The sequence below is a fragment of the Caenorhabditis briggsae genome (assembly GCF_000004555.2).
Source record: "Caenorhabditis briggsae complete genome, chrX, whole genome shotgun sequence".
Classification (NCBI taxonomy): domain Eukaryota; kingdom Metazoa; phylum Nematoda; class Chromadorea; order Rhabditida; family Rhabditidae; genus Caenorhabditis; species Caenorhabditis briggsae.
In genome coordinates this window covers 6186507-6201002 of record NC_013491.2, presented here as the reverse complement: position 1 = coordinate 6201002, position 14496 = coordinate 6186507, and the positions used below count along the sequence as shown (strand labels likewise).

Below are 14496 nucleotides of genomic sequence, written 5' to 3'. Positions count from 1 at the left end.
TCATACGTTCTATCTTTTGCCCGTCAAAAATGCGATTCTTCAAGAGCCCTCTCAATATACTTGATCTAGGCGCCACGCTCTCTTTCTACGCTGACGCCATCATGGTTCGATTTGTCGAGGACGAGCCGAAGGATGTTGTCGAGTTCTTATCAATGATTCGTATTTTCCGGCTTTTTAAATTAACGCAACATCATCAAGGATTACAAATTCTGATTCATACCTTCCGTGCAAGTGCAAAAGAATTGATACTTTTGGTGTTTTTTCTTATACTGGGCATCGTCATATTTGCTGCACTGGTGTACTATGCCGAGAAGATGGAAGCTAACCCCAACAATCAGTTCCAGTCAATCCCGTTAGGTTTATGGTGGGCTATATGTACAATGACTACAGTAGGATATGGTGATATGACACCTCACACATCATTTGGAAGGCTGGTAGGATCGCTTTGTGCCGTTATGGGAGTCCTCACAATTGCTCTCCCAGTTCCAGTGAGCTATTTTGGGCAGAAAATATATCAAAGTAGTTAAAAACATCAAATGTTCAGGTGATCGTCTCTAACTTCGCCATGTTTTACTCCCACAATCAAGCACGTGACAAACTACCAAAACGGAGGCGACGAGTACTTCCCGTTGAACAGGTGACTCTTTACTTTTGCAGGGTTTTTGTAAAGGTCAGTTTTGTTTTCAGATTCGATTACAAGCTCGTCGTCATGCAGCGGTTTTAGAGCCATCCGGGTCGCAAGGAGGACTAGGAGGATCGGCGATTCGAAGGAAGAATATGCCAATACTTATAAGTGAGAGACACGAGAAATTTTTATAGAAAAAAAATAAAATTCTTTTCAGACCAAAACTGTTGCGGTGACGAGGAGAATCATAATCATAAGCATCGAGAGAAATCGGAAAATTCGGGTAAATGAGCGTAAAATTAGAAAATTACACTTTCAGCTTAACTATCTCGATTCCTACAAAAGATATCAATATTTTGTCAACTGATAAAAGGATTGTCACAACGTCTTAAATGTTTTATTAATTGGCAAATTTTCAATATCTCTCATTTAAATCAAAATTATTGAGCTCAAAGTGCAAGACTATATATCCAAAGCCTCCGATAGAACAAGATCTTATACCACTTTGAGCTCATGTATCTCGATTTCTAAACAAGCTATCAAAACTTTGCATACTGTTAAGATGTTTTTCATCTTATTAACAACATCTAATCAATTGACGTATTTTCCTTATCTTGCAAAAGAGCCGATATAAATTAGCTCAACATTGTCAGAGTTTGTTTCATTACAGCTTTCATATCAGTTGACAAAATTTAGATTTCTCTAATAACAATTAAGATAATTGAGCTCAAAGTACAAGGTGGCATTCTATCTGAGAATTTTTTTGTAAATTGAATGAATTGAAAATTTGACCTCAGTTTTTTTTTTCCGACTTCCAATGGCTCAGAATTTTAGATGAAGGCACAAACAGCTCCAGTACGGCTGGCGTGGACACGGTCGTAAAATTGGGGCCAAGTGAAACGGCTATTACAACGACTGTTTTAAATTGATTTTCATTTTATATGTAGCCCCGTCTCCTACCGTAACCCAGGTCATCCTTTAAATATTTCATATTTTTAACTTGCTCCTAAATTCTTTTTTCCTATCACCTTCATTGTAATCCCGCGCTTTTCCTTCATTTTTTGAAATGCAAAAAAAACTTATCTGAACAAACTGAAATTTTCTTTCTTTATCTACTTCTATTACTACACTTGACATTATCCTCTAAACTACAGAAGTCAATTCGGAATCTCACCTGTTTTTAAATTTTTTGAGTCGCCCCAAGTCTTCTTGAAATTTTTTCATAATTGTTCTATTGTAAATTTCCCAATAATTTTGATTTTATTTATGATTTGAATTTAAAAAAATAAATAGAAAAATAAATAGAAACACAGTCTTTTAGGAGAAGATTGAAAAATCACAACGGGGGTCATTATGTTTTTGGAGATTTCATGGTCATTTTTACAGGAGTGGCACTTTTACAGTCTGGGAGAAATGGGGCAAGAAAATGAGGGAGAGAGATGAAGAGAGTCAATTAATGTCCGATTGGATTTTTACGACGGCACTTCATTAGAGCATCAATGACATAGACGAGAAGGGTAAAGGTGGTAGAAATCTGAAAATGATCTCGTGTACTTTTAAGAAGAGGTAGCATACCAATGGAATGGTGAATGCTTTAGCATACGGGCTGTTTTCATAATCCACCACCAGTGTAATATAGGCTACCGAGTACAAGAATGTCTGGAGATAGACCAAGTAGCGCTCCTGTAACTCGATTATTTTAAAGTAAAAAAGGTTTCGAAAATCTCCCACTAAAAGGTATGGATTGGTCTTGTAGAATGCGTCATAGGCGCCGGCGACGTTTGCGATAATCAGAGAAATAGTGAGAAACATGCAGAATCCATTGAAAACAGCCAATTGGAACACTTGGGAAGAAGTGAAGTATCTGAAACAGAAAACAAGATTAGTATGAATAATTTTGAATTTGTTTACCTCTCTCCGCAGTAGAGAAAATGTGGGTTTGGATAGCACCAGTAGTTGGTGAGGAATGTGATGAAACCAAATACCTGAGAGAGGAGAAGTGAATATTTACACTTGGAAATTCATTCTGTGAGGTATTTTTTATGGAACTTGTTTTTGGATGTTAAAGGAGGAGGAACCGGAGAATTCAGAAGTTGCTTTTTTGTGTGTTTTTTGATTTTCGGAAATTTCTCAACATTCTTTAAATGATTTCAGAGAACGCCACCTAAAATATTAGCCTTGAGCTAATTTATCTCGTTTCCTGAAAGAGATATCGAAAATTTGTCAACCAGAAAAATGTTTGTAATAATGTCGTCAACGTTTCATCTGTAAACATATTTTCAATACTTTGTGCAGAAACTGAGGCAATTGAGCTTGAAGGGCGCATATGGGGTGGGTTTTTATAACATCATTTTTAAGCGTCTACATATTGAAGCGTTTACGGCAAACGTCCAAAAACATTGCCAATTTAAAGACACACATTTACATTAAATTTGTTCAACACATAAATTTTAGAAATTGTTAATTCGTTAATGGTAATTGGTTTTTTTTAAATGTTATAGAATTTTAATAATCATTTTCAAAATTTAGTTCATGCAGAAATTGTAAATGAGGGTCCAAAACGTAGTCCTAGTATTAGTCTGTTCCAAAATACGTTATTTGTCTTATAAGAAGCCCATTTGTGCATTCATTACCTCGAGCTCCTTCAAATGATTAAAACATATCAAATGATGAATTATTTATCATAATATTACCAATATTTCATCAGCGAAAAAAGTTTTGATATCTCTAATGGGAAATGAGATAATTGAGCTCAAATTTGACAAAGCTCCCCTCTCAGCTGCGACTGTCGTCTTTTGGGCGAAATTAGGGGCATCGCCGTCTTTTGGGCAAACATGGGTGCCTTTTGGGCGCAGTTAGCGCCGCCACCTTTTGAGCAAGCTTCGGCGCCTTCTGGGCGAAAAAATAATTTTTAGGCGAACCCAAGACGAAGGAAGAACCTGTTAGGCGAACCCAAGGCGAAGCCAGCCAGCTTTGGCTTTTGCTTTTGCCACCTTTTGAACGCTGATTGGGCACCTTCTGGGAAACTCCCTAGCGGAATCTGGCCAACCAGCGCCCAAAAGAAGACAGTCGCAGCCGAGTTATTACAGGTTTTACATTAAATTGAATTTTAAAGCCTTGACAAAGGAAGTACCCCAAGTGTCACTTCACGTTTTCTTAGATATCGGTGGCAAAAAATGTCCCTTTTTTAGACTGGCAAAAAACGGATAAGGTGTCCATAGGCAGGTTGTGAAAAAAATATTTTAAAGTCAATTCAATTGCTCACTTATAACATGTGAATTTTTTTTTCGAAAATTTTGGCTTCTTGATCACGATTTGACAATTTTCTGCCAAAAAAAAAACAAGAAAAAACTGATTCTTCGATTCTCAGAGCTTTTATGTTGTATATGGAAAAATGAGTTTGAAACATAGCTGCCCCTTTAAAGCTATTTATGATTTTTTGAATGGACTTGATACACTTTTTCTGAAAAATCATAAACATTTTTGTCATTCTGCTGTACCTGCGGATGGTCCGCTTATATTATTTAGTTTGTTTTAGTCCAAAGAAGACACATTTTTTGCTACCAATATCTAAGAAAAAGCGAGGGGACACTTCGGGTACTTCCATTGTGGGTTTTGAATTGATGACTAGTTGATGATAACTTTAGCTTTTCAAGAAAATATCAATTTTTAAATAATATCACGAATTCAGGTTTTGAGGACAGTGTTTCATAAATAGTGGTCGAAAACGTGGTCACAAAAATACTTTCACCTAAAAAATCAAACTTGTGACAAACCCCTCATTTCTCAAAAATCCACCTCTCTCATAAAAACCTAAAACTCACCAACTGCAAAATCTTCAACCAGTTCTCCTTTCTCTCGAAGAACGCTCGATTGAACATTAATGGTGGTCCATCGGTCATTTTCGTAACGTTCCTTTTCTTGTTTTTGTTCCCAACGACTCTTTATTCTTTCTTCTTCTCAAAAAGGTTGTAATGACGAAATTGGGTTGGGGGAGAGGTTGTGCCTGAGAGTACACCAATGAAGAAAAACAAGCGATGAAAAGAAGGAAGAGTGAGCTTCAGAAAAACAAGTAGCAAAAGAGAGAAAACGAAAACGGACAGGAGGATGTGTGATGGGTGGCAGCCGGAAAAGGAGGCGCTTCTTTTCTCGTTGAAAGGAAGGATGAAATGAAAATTTTAATTGAGAGTGAGTGTTGAAATTGGATAAACTAACTGGCCATCTTGTGCATCGCTGAGTTGAGAGTGTTTTGGCTCAAAAAGAAATCTTCTAGAAGAGAGAGTGAAGACGATAGAATGAGGAGTGTCTGATTTTAATGGGGGAGGGAGCGGACACTAGAGCGCAATTATAGTGAGAAGAGCAAGCCAATGCATTTGGAATGAGTAGGAAATGCAAGATCCATATTCAATTTTAGGAACCAATAAGGAACGGAAAAGGGAGCGTGAGCGGGGGGGAGGGGACATGCAATCCAATGCAAATCAAACTAATTTAAAACGAATTCAAAAATAAGATGAGAAGATTTTCTTGTACTGGATTTTATACGATGAGCATGGAATCAAGAGAAAAGATGCAACTCATCAAATATTCTCCACTCTCTGTGAGAAAATAGGAAAAATAGCGTGTATCTTATACTTTTTATGTTTTTGAAAATAGAAAATGTGCATAGAAAAATGTTAAGGGTCGGAAAAGAAGCTAGAAAATAAGCTCATTCGGAAAATTCAAAATTTCCCGGTTCATTAAATATGTTCTTGGAAAAAAAGACACGATTTAGTCGAAAACATGAGAGAATGCATTACACGAAGAAATTATAGGAAAAAGAAAGCGAACTGAAGTTCAAAACCATTTTTGATGCTCAAAAAAACAGGAAACTGATAGATATCAGCTATCGAAATATTTGTGGTTCTTCAAACTTCTCTGAAGCCATATTCATGGACCATTTTCTCTACGAAAATCAATGAAATTTTTTCCAAAAGGGAGGGAATATTGAAAATTCACTGAAAAATCACTTAAAGTTCCTAGTTCTATACATTCCTGTCAGTTGCATAAAAAAACAAAGTTTTTGAGTTAAACAAGATCAAGTCTTGAATTCTAATTAGATGATTATAAACTTGTTATACTATTCTTTTAATTTTTTTTTGGAAATAAGGAAATTGCTAAAATTTAGTGTTAACATAAAACAAAATTAACATGCCTTTTCCATGTAAATAGAAGAATTTTCGGAAAAAAACACGGTTTATTTTTCAAGTTTCACGATTTTCCAGTCAACATTTTCATAAAAACGGGCTCAGGAAAAAATATTGAGATGGATTTCGAAAATTCTTGTGTGCAAAAGGGTTTCTTGCACTTGTAGTTTTTCCATAAATTTTATATTATTTGCTTGCCACCTATCCAGGGGAGACAAAAAATTACTGAATTGCTCAAAAAATGCGCATGTAATTATCTATTCAACACATGTTTAAACAAAAAATGACGTACTGAAGGGGTATAAAAGTGCAAGGTGCTGACGGTAGGAGACAACAACAAACATGCTCCGTTTGACAATCATTTCTCTTGCTCTTCTAGTCTGTGCTGCCAATGCCAACCTTTTTGGTGGTCTTCTTGATTCCGAACAGAAAGTTGCGGTTGTTGAGGAAAAGGTATTTTTTCAAAATTCCAATTTTTAACAAAAATACAATTCTCAGACTCAAATTAACAATAATGAGGCCCAACTGGAAGAAACTGGCATTGCCGTCATTGACAATGACACCCCGATTGCCGCTGCCATGGATGATATTGGGTCCGAAGGACAATCCAATGGAGTTGTGGTCCGTGCTAAGCGCTACTACGGTTGCGGTTGCTGTGGATGCGGTGTTACTTGTGCTACAATGGCTCCAGGCGCCACGATGGCCCCATGCGGATGCGGATGCTGTGGATGCGGATATGGGTAACTTGCTAAGTGGCTTATTTAATTTTGAATAAATTATGTTTTGTTTACCTCCACATACTTAAAAACTTGTACTACAATTCCGTGAGCTTGAAAAGAAGAATTTTTGATAACAATATTATAGTTGCAACGGGCCCGGCCGGCCGGAAGACGAATTATCTCGGCAGGCCCGCCTCCCACTGTCGAAAATTTCTAATTAAAAATTGGGATTTTTTTTTAAAGAAAAAAAGTGCCATTATTTAACAAAATTAACAAAGTAGAACGGAGTAGAAAAATAGGTTTTTTTTAGCTCTTCAAGAAAATATCAATTTTGAAATAATATCACGAATTTAGGTTTTGAGGACAGTGTTTCAAAAAATTTTTCAAAAATTTTTCAAAAATTTAAAAAAAAGTTCAAAAAAATCAGCATCTGCACAAATGGCAAGCCAGTCCGTGATTTTGCACTTATGGAAAATATTTTCCTTATAATAAAAAAAATGAAGTTGCAATTTTTCATTTCTCAATTACTCTTTCCTCACATTTTTGAATAGCTTGGAAATTAAAAATAAATAGACGTGACTTTTCAAGAAATACAGAGGAGCCAAGCTAACGAACAAGTAAAAACTAGATTAATTCACGCCAAATGCGCACCATTCAGTTGTTGGGGAGAACACGAAAACTTTTAAACTGAAATTGAAAATTTTTCTGAAAAAAAAGCAGTATGAGTGGGGGAGGCTACTTCTGTGATGACTCACTAGACAGTTTGCGGCCAAAAATGGAGGCGCCAGGAAAAAAAGAAGAAGAATCACTCTGTTTGCTTTTCAGGACACTAAAGGAAGACCTCTCTCCACAGAAAAAAACACATATCATAAGTATATTTCTATACACCGGATGACTAACATTCAGACCACCATGTGCACTTTTCGAAGTAAACCGAGGAAATAATATTTCTCAAGACTAATTAGAAACATGAAGGGGTGTGTAAGATGACAGAGAGCACATGTTTAGTGCCAAAAATTCATTAGCCCGTGCATATGATGCTAGGGGTGAATAAGTAGAAGAAGAAGAAAATGTAGAAAACGAAGAAAGGAGAGGGTAAGAGCTCATACAGCAGCTCATTTCTTTTTATATATGCATGTAGATATGTACGAAAAAGAGATCTTGAGAAAAATGAGGTAGGATTACCGGATAGAAACATGTAAAAAAGTAGTAAGTGATAATAACAAGTTGTTGATAAGGAGAGATTTTCAGAATCTCGAGGGAAAAAAGAAGTAAGTGTGATATTGAGGAAAATATAGAGAACAGAAGAAAAAGAGAAAGGGAGAAAAAAGGGAGGTTGGATTTCGGTTTTCTAATGAGCCTCAAAACATTCTTGGGTACTTGAAAATTTATACACATTTTGAGGCTTGAGAAGACGTTTTCTACTACACATGATGTTTATAAAATTTAAAAAATTTATAAAATTTAAAAATGAAGAAAAAATAGCAAAAGACTTTGTAAATCCAGATTTTTAGAAAAATTTTAGGATGGACTAGAATTAGCCTACCGTATTTCCTCTATTACGAGCCAATGGGCTTCTATTTTTAAACAATTTATTTTCAAAAAAAAATGTTTGTTCAAAAATTCACAAAATTGACAATTCGGAAAAAAAGACTTTTGAAATCCAGCCTTCTGGAGAATTTGAAATTTTTATTCTGCAATTCTGAATTTCAAAATTTGGAATTTATGAAATTCTGAAATTTTAGGATTTCGAAATTGGTGGGCTTCTATTATAGGAAATACGGTATGCAGACAATTCTGAAGTTTTTAGAATTTGCTCGCCAGTTTCAGCTGAGTTATATCAGTTTCAGTACAAAAACAAAACCCGCATTTTTTGTGCACAAATAGAAATTCTCAAAAAACGAATCCCTCCACTTTGAGGATGGTTCAAATCATGAAATGTATTATATGCTCCTTAAATTAAATGAAAGTTCATTTTTTAGACATTTTCTCGAATAAATTTTCAATTTTAGAAAAAAAAATGAGAAAATTTCCGAAATATGAACTTTCATTTAATTCTAGGTTTTTAATACTGAAACTGTTATAACTCACCTGACACTGGCGAGAGGATTTCAAAATTTGGGGAGCAAATTTTTTAGGACCCGGGTTTTCCATCATTTTCCAATATTTTCCGATGTGCTGAGGTGCAAATTTAGAGACACTCTGTTTTAGGCGAGTCTTTCATTAGCCTTGAAAGCACTGGAAAAGCCCGGTTCGGTCTAACCCGGCCCGGCAAGTTGCAATCATAAAAAATCAGATTCAAGTGTATACGTATACCAGCCATCTGTTTGCCGCGCCACCGGCGCTTCAGTATATAAGAAAGATAGAATTCCGTCGCAAACGTGCTAGAACCAGGAAGAACAACACACACACACACACAATTTTATGGGAAATGAGTTGGTAAGCAATAAGAGAAAGAGCATGGAGCAATGCAAGGTAACAACAGGCGAGAGAAGGGGAGAATAAACACACTAGGATACACATTTTTGATAACACACACACACACTTTGAATGTTGTTCAATGAGAGTGTGAGGTTAGAAACATAGGAAATGAGTCAATTGGTGTAGGAAATGAATGAAAAAAAAGTCAATCCTGAGAGATATCTTTCGACGGCAAATTTGTCTTGCTCAAAATGCACTTGATGGATTTCCGATGACAAAATGCATGTCATAATATAGTCGGAAAAGGAGGAAGTTGTGAGAAAAAAGAAAATTAAAATTTCAGCTCCTTACTGAAAAATTTAAGAAAAGGGAGGAAAATAAAAAAGGGAGGAAAAAGAAAAAAAGAAACAATGCTGACGTTGGAAAACTCGCCGACAAAAAACAAAAACAAAAAGTTATGAAATCGGGTTAATTCGAATTCTCCAATGGGTAAATTTTGCTGCAAAATTTTAGAAATAAAGAAATGAAGTTTTCTTGTTTGTGTTGAGTTTTCGGCATTCTCATGTTCATAGACAGAGACACAGAACATTTCGAAGCGTATCAGAAACTTGAGAGGGTATGCATACATATACATAGCTTCATAGTGATTTTGTTGGCGCAACACTATTTGCATATGATGAAAATGAGAGGAGTAATGGAGAAGAGACCTTGTAAACCGAGATCTCGGTCAAAATAGATTGATAATACCATTTCTACACATTTTCAGCCGAGTTATATCAGTTTTAGTACCAAAAATCGCGTTTTCACTGCAAAAACAACTAATTTCAAAATCGATTCTCTCAAATTCTAGTAGATCTCAGAACAATGAAAGTGTTGTGTTTTACTAAGAATTTGATGAAACTACATCTTACAGAAAAGTTCAGCGCTTCAGCTCTATTCCGAAGAAGGTTACAGTCAAAAAACCTGTCGACGCGTTCTTTTTGTCCAGCACTGTATGTGTTGTCACCAGGCTTCCAATTGTTTCTAAATTTTTTTGGAAATGAGTGTTTTAAAATTTCCCCATTTTCCGATTAATGATATCCGAAAACAGGGTTCAATGAAAACAAAATGTCAATAAACATTTTTGGGACCATTCTCTCGAAAAAACCCATTTTCCTAATGTTAGGTTGGCAGGAAAGTAACTGTCCCTTGTTTTAATTGTGAATAATACAAAAACCAGGTTAAGCCAAATTAGCAGTATGCACCGTCGTGGTCTTTTATCTTTCTCGTTTAAGAGTTATTCCATTATAGAAGATAATAATTCTTTATGAGCAGAAACCTATTTATACCGTTTTTACCAACCTTTAGGCGATTGAGAAGATCTTCATCTGTCTCGTCCTTATTGATAAAATCGAAATAAGTTCCATAGTCATCCTTAAATATTAGTGTTGCTATGATAATTAAAGCTTGTTCGCTAACCGTATGCTTGGGCGATTTACATTGTTTTCCAATTCCTTGCCACATGCATCGCAAAGTAGCGCAGTTATTATTATCCTTGAGTACATGTTGCCACGGAACTCGTTCCCACGGAACTTGAAGAGATGAAAAGGAAGTGAAATAGTCAGAAGCAGCAACAACAATGGACCTACCACCATCACACACTGGCCTTTGTATTATGAACATCTAGATTTATCTACATAAGATAGTAGGTTGTTGTGGGTGATCCTTTCTGTAAATGGAAAAGTGAATATTGTTGTTCGATCAAAGAGAACACTGTTATAAGCCACATCTACGTATATACAGTGCGCGTCATAATGATAGGACCCCCCCCCCCTCCAAAATGAGTGTTCTGAAAAAACCAACAAAAATCTAAATACTGTGAACGCAGTTGGATTCAACGTGTGGTGGAAAAACCGGCTCTAGTATGAAATTCTGGTCCTTAAAAAAATTCTGTTCCTTAGAAAAAATCCTGGTCCTTAAAAAAAATTCTGGTCCTTAAAAAAAATTCTGGTCCTTAAAAAATTCTGGTCCTTAGAAAAAAATTCTGGTCCTTAAAATGCGTTAATGTAAATGTATATTTTTCATCTGAAAATTTCGTAAAATCCATGAATTTTGTTGTTTTAGTTTGTGTTTAAGAAGTTTTCATGATAGACATTAAAATGTTGTTATTAGAAAGATAGTAAATGTTGCAAGTATCAAAATAAAGTGCACATATGGTCTATTTTCTAAAGGAACATCAGAAAAATTGAAAATATACATATTTCGAGTTTCACCAAACTTGAAAAATGCTAGTTGGTAAGAAATAAACACTGAAAGGACCATCTCTACCAGATTCCGCAGGTCGAGTAACGTTCCAAGTTAAGTGTGTGTATTTTGATCCTCCTTTACAGATATAAAATTTTTTATTGGATCTAATCTGTTAACCATAGTTTCAAAACATATTTTTTCGGAAAGGCTGTCCTGATGGCTTTACATAAAAGAGAAAAAAATATATCGGAATCCGAAACTTCAAAATGTACATTTTGCGTACAAACTTGTGGTGCAATAGTCATTATCAATTTAAAAGTAATAATTCTTACGGGATGTATGGTATAGAATGGGGGTACTTCTGTTCATAGGCCGTAGGAATCATATAGAAAAACGAAAATATGAATATGAGATTTCACACTAATTCAAGAAGCTTCAGGAGTTTACATGTTTTTGAGTAAAAAAACTAAACTATTCAATCCAGACTATGTGAATGTTTTTTTCTCTTTTATGTAAAGCCATCAGGACAGCCTTCCCGAAAAATGTGTTTTGAAACCATGGTTAACAGATTAGATTCAATAAAAAAATTTTATATCTGTAAAGGAGGATCAAAATACAAAAAATTAGGCAAAATACAAGTAAACACTTAATACTTGGAACGTTAGTCGACCTGCGGAATCTGGTAGAGATGGTCCTCTCAGTGTTTATTTCTTACCAACTAGCATTTTTCAAATTTGGTGGAACTGGAAATATGTATATTTTAAATTTTTCTGATGTTCCTTTAGAAAATGGACCATGGGTGCACTTTACTTTGATACTTCCAACATTCACTATCTTTCTAATAACAAAATTTTAATATCTACCATGAAAACTTCTTGAACACAAACAAAAACAACAAAATTCATTTTAAAGGAGGCCAGACATCAAAAAAAAAGTTTTCCTGATATTTTGCATAGAGAACCCCCATGCGGGGTTGAACTCATGACAGGCAGCTCAGGGGTACAGCGCCGCTACCGGCTGAGCTACGGAGGCGCGAAGGCGCCTGACGACCGATGGTCTACATAAGCGCGGCGCGATTTCGTCCCCCGAACTGTCCCCCGAAATTTTTGCTGTCTCGCCTCCTTTAAGGACCAGAATTTTTTTCTAAGGACCAGAATTTTTATTTAAGGACCAGAATTTTTTTTAAGGACCAGAATTTTTTTTAAGGACCAGAATTTTTTTTAAGGACCAGATTTTTTTTTTAAGGACCAGAATTTTTTAAGGACCAGAATTTTTTTTAAGGACCAGAATTTTTTTTAAGGACCAGATTTTTTTTTTAAGGACCAGAATTTTTTCCTAAGGACCAGAATTTTTATTTAAGGACCAGATTTTTTTTTAAGGACCAGAATTTTTTTTAAGGACCAGATTTTTTTTTAAGGACCAGAATTTTTTTTAAGGACCAGATTTTTTTTTAAGGACCAGAATTTTTTAAGGACCAGAATTTTTTTTAAGGACCAGAATTTTTTTTAAGGACCAGATTTTTTTTTTAAGGACCAGAATTTTTTCCTAAGGACCGAATTTTTATTTAAGGACCAGAATTTTTATTTAAGGACCAGAATTTTTTTAAGGACCAGAATTTTTTTTAAGGACCAGAATTTTTTTTAAGGACCAGATTTTTTTTTTAAGGACCAGAATTTTTTAAGGACCAGAATTTTTTTTAAGGACCAGAATTTTTTTTAAGGACCAGATTTTTTTTTTAAGGACCAGAATTTTTTCCTAAGGACCAGAATTTTTATTTAAGGACCAGATTTTTTTTTTAAGGACCAGAATTTTTTTTAAGGACCAGATTTTTTTTTAAGGACCAGAATTTTTTTTAAGGACCAGATTTTTTTTTAAGGACCAGAATTTTTTCTAAGGACCAGAATTTTTTCTAAGGACCAGAATTTTTTTTAAGGACCAGAATTTCATACTAGAGCCGAAAAACCTATGATTACAAAAAACAAAATTTCGGACCAATTTAGCCATTTTCAAGCGCAGAAGACGCGAAAATCACTCTCGAAAATCACTCAGGCCGCGTCATAATGATAGGACTCCCCCCCCCCCTTGGAAAATGAAAAATCTCAAGTTGTTTTTTTTGGGAAAAAAGTTTAATTTTTTGTTAAAAATTGTCAGAATAGCTTCAAAGCAGAATTTATATCATAATACACACAATTATTGTTTTCTCTACTCATGTTTCAGAAAAAATATTTTACAGACTTTTTCGTCTTTTTCAGGTTTTCTGAAATAAATCTTCAATAACTCAGCTCCTGGGTTTTTTTTTTGTCTTAGGTCCTTTTTGAAAAAGCCACATATCTTGATATATTTATTCGATGAAAAATACAATAGGCTGTGAAAGAATTTTTTCACCATGATACATCATAATTTAAATGAGATAGAAAAATTAATTAAGAAAAAATTAACTCAAAAAAGAGAGAAATAGAATTGAAACCGAAATTTTGAAAATTTCGAATGATGATTCAAATTTTTATAAAGGAAGAAAAGCAATTCAACACTAAGAACGTGTAGCTCGGGGGAATCTTTGATATTTTGTATACACTTTGGGAATTTTATTCAGGATGCCTCAAGCCGACGTGGGTCAAAATAATGGCATTGTTTTCTATCTATACTTTTTGAATTGACATCTCGATACTATTTATCACAATTTGGAAATAATGCAGAAAAAAGTTCTTTAAAATAAGCAAGAAAAAAAAAGAAAAAATACACTGGTGACAGGAAATATAGTATGCATCAAGGAGATCATGAAAAGGGAGTCTGCATGTCAAGATCACATTAATCAACAGTGCGAACTTTTCTAGCACGAGGACAATTAATTGGTTCTTGTTGGATTTGTCAGAGTATAGATAGAAAACAATGTCATTATTTTGACCCACATCGACCGGTTGGCTTGTGGCATCCTATATAAAATTCCCAGAGTGTATACAAAATATCAAAGATTCCCCCGAGCTACACGTTCTTACAATTAGAGTTGAATCGCTTTTCATCATTTAGAAAAATTTGAATCATCATTCGAAAGTTTCAAAATTCTTGTTTGAATTCTATTGCTTTCTTTTTGAGTTAACTTAATGAGTTTTTCCTTCTCATTTAAATTTTGATGTATCATGGCAAAGACATTCTCTCACAGCCCATGGTATTTTTCATCAAATGAATCTATCAAGATACGTGTCTTTTTTCAGAATCTTTCGCCTTCCATCCAATTCCCATACTCTATCTTTCTTTTTTTTTTTAATTTTTGAAACATTCACATTGTCTTTTTTGTATGGTTCCCATCTTTTATCTATTCTGC

At 34.8% G+C, this 14496-nt stretch overlaps 5 protein-coding genes across 5 annotated transcripts; 2 read left to right on the top strand and 3 right to left on the bottom strand.

The window, feature by feature from the left end:
- Positions 1–29: 29 nt before the first annotated feature.
- Positions 30–1554, top strand: CBG27573 (the record flags this gene model as incomplete). Its single annotated transcript, XM_045239262.1, has 5 exons — positions 30–488; positions 545–637; positions 727–793; positions 843–908; positions 1460–1554. The coding sequence occupies 5 exons, from the start codon at positions 30–32 to the stop codon at positions 1552–1554; spliced, it is 780 nt and encodes a 259-aa protein (XP_045100025.1).
- Positions 1555–2078: 524 nt separating this feature from the next.
- Positions 2079–4527, bottom strand: CBG17604 (the record flags this gene model as incomplete). The annotated part of the gene is made up of 6 exons (XM_045239261.1): positions 2079–2159; positions 2201–2308; positions 2357–2489; positions 2537–2610; positions 3578–3628; positions 4450–4527. 6 exons carry the CDS (start codon positions 4525–4527, stop codon positions 2079–2081), a joined length of 525 nt encoding a protein of 174 aa, XP_045096257.1.
- Positions 4528–6150: 1623 nt separating this feature from the next.
- CBG17603 lies at positions 6151–6552 on the top strand (the record flags this gene model as incomplete). Its single annotated transcript, XM_002644067.1, has 2 exons — positions 6151–6261; positions 6307–6552. The coding sequence occupies 2 exons, from the start codon at positions 6151–6153 to the stop codon at positions 6550–6552; spliced, it is 357 nt and encodes a 118-aa protein (XP_002644113.1).
- Positions 6553–9416: 2864 nt separating this feature from the next.
- Positions 9417–9506, bottom strand: CBG27572 (the record flags this gene model as incomplete). The annotated part of the gene is made up of 1 exon (XM_045239260.1): positions 9417–9506. The coding sequence occupies one exon, from the start codon at positions 9504–9506 to the stop codon at positions 9417–9419; it is 90 nt and encodes a 29-aa protein (XP_045100024.1).
- A 42-nt stretch (positions 9507–9548) lies between these two features.
- Positions 9549–10610, bottom strand: CBG27571 (the record flags this gene model as incomplete). Its single annotated transcript, XM_045239259.1, has 2 exons — positions 9549–9611; positions 10407–10610. 2 exons carry the CDS (start codon positions 10608–10610, stop codon positions 9549–9551), a joined length of 267 nt encoding a protein of 88 aa, XP_045100023.1.
- Positions 10611–14496: the final 3886 nt, after the last annotated feature.